General features: G+C 55.7%; 1 protein-coding gene across 1 annotated transcript; it reads right to left on the bottom strand.

Annotated features, from left to right (window-relative positions):
- Positions 1-372: 372 nt before the first annotated feature.
- Positions 373-1,323, bottom strand: LOC125122320 (olfactory receptor 12-like). Its single transcript, XM_047770520.1, has one exon. It carries the CDS (start codon positions 1,321-1,323, stop codon positions 373-375), a length of 951 nt encoding a protein of 316 aa, XP_047626476.1.
- Positions 1,324-1,547: the final 224 nt, after the last annotated feature.

The raw sequence follows: 1,547 nt of genomic DNA, 5'->3' as shown, positions 1-1,547 counted from the left end.
TGGGTGGTCCAGGGGAGATTGCTGAGCACAGGTTTACCTGAGATTCAGCCATGAAGTGAAGGGAAAAGGCCAGAGCATTTGTCTGGCCCACAGACCTTCACTGAAGGTGTTGAATTGCGACCTGTCCCCTGGTTCAGAGACCCTGTGTTCATGCCTATTCCCACTGCGTCATAGAAACTTCACGTTTAGGGTCTCCATCCATCATGGACCATTAATTGTCTGCCTCATTGTCTTGGCATCTCACTCATGCCTGCATGGTCCATGATGTGCTTCAATGCAGAATTGAATGAAATGTTGGATGAATGAATGAATTGGAAGAAAGAGGAACAAATTCCTTCCCTGAGGACGCTCTGTCTCCCAGGTCACCGTCCATCATGGGGCTGTGAGCTTGTGGCCCAGTCTCCGCAGGGCCTCCTTCACCTCCGTGTTCCGCAGGCTGTAGATGAGGGGGTTGAGCACGGGGATGACCAGGGTGTAGAAGACAGAGACCACCTTGCCCTGCTCCATGGACTCCACCGCGCCCGGCTGGGCGTACATGACAAAAAGGGTCCCATAAAAGAGGGACACGGCCGTCATGTGGGAGCCACAGGTGGAGAAGAGCTTGTGTCTGCCTGCGCCTGAGCGCATCCTCAGGATGGTCACGGTGATGTAGGCATAGGAGATGAGGACCCCGAGTGTGGTGCCCACGACGATGAGGCCACAGAGGCCAAACATGACCAGCTTGTTGATGGCTGTGTCAGTACAAGTGAGCTGCAGCAGGGGGACCACATCACAGAAGAAGTGGTCGATGTGGTTGGAGCTGCAGAAGGGGAGGCGGAAAGTCAGGATAGCCTGCACCCCAGAGTTGAGGCAGCCTCCACCGTAGCAGCCCAGGACCAGGCGGGCACAGGCTGTGGGGCACATGGTGATGGGATAGTGTAGGGGGGTGCAGATGGCCAGGAAGCGGTCATAGGCCATCATGGCCAGGAGAAGAGTCTCAGTCGTGCCCATCATGGAGAAGAAGAAGAACTGGGTGGCACAGCCTCCAAAGGAGATGACCTTGGACGAGGACAGGGAGTTGGCCAGGGCCTTGGGGTAGATGACAGATGTGTAGCACAGGTCCAGGAAGGAGAGGTTCTTGAGGAAGAAGTACATCGGGGAGTGCAGACGGGCATCCAGGGTGATGACCACGATCATGGTGAGGTTCCCCAGGACGGCCGCCAAGTACAGGGCCAGGAAGAGGGCACAGAGCAGGGCCTGGGTCTGCCGCCCACCCTGAAATCCATCCAGCACAAACTCCTGCAGAGGCACCACCGAAAGGTTTCCACTTCCATGGGGTGACATGGCCCTGATTTGGGCGACAGGGCTAAGAACAGGTGGGAGACAGGAAGAGAGAGCAGGTCAAAGTCACAAGGTCATCCTTCCCTGGAGCACGAAAACTGTCAGGCCCTCATTGCACACTGATCAAGTGACCATCAGCTGTGCAGTCTTATTCCAAATGAGCTCAGACACTCCTCAAATGGCATACCTTTCCTCTGATTCAGGAATTCCTAGGTATGCTTGGAGCA

The sequence above is a fragment of the Phacochoerus africanus genome, chromosome 3 (assembly GCF_016906955.1).
Source record: "Phacochoerus africanus isolate WHEZ1 chromosome 3, ROS_Pafr_v1, whole genome shotgun sequence".
NCBI classification, from domain to species: domain Eukaryota; kingdom Metazoa; phylum Chordata; class Mammalia; order Artiodactyla; family Suidae; genus Phacochoerus; species Phacochoerus africanus.
This window is presented reverse-complemented; position numbering and strand designations above follow the sequence as displayed.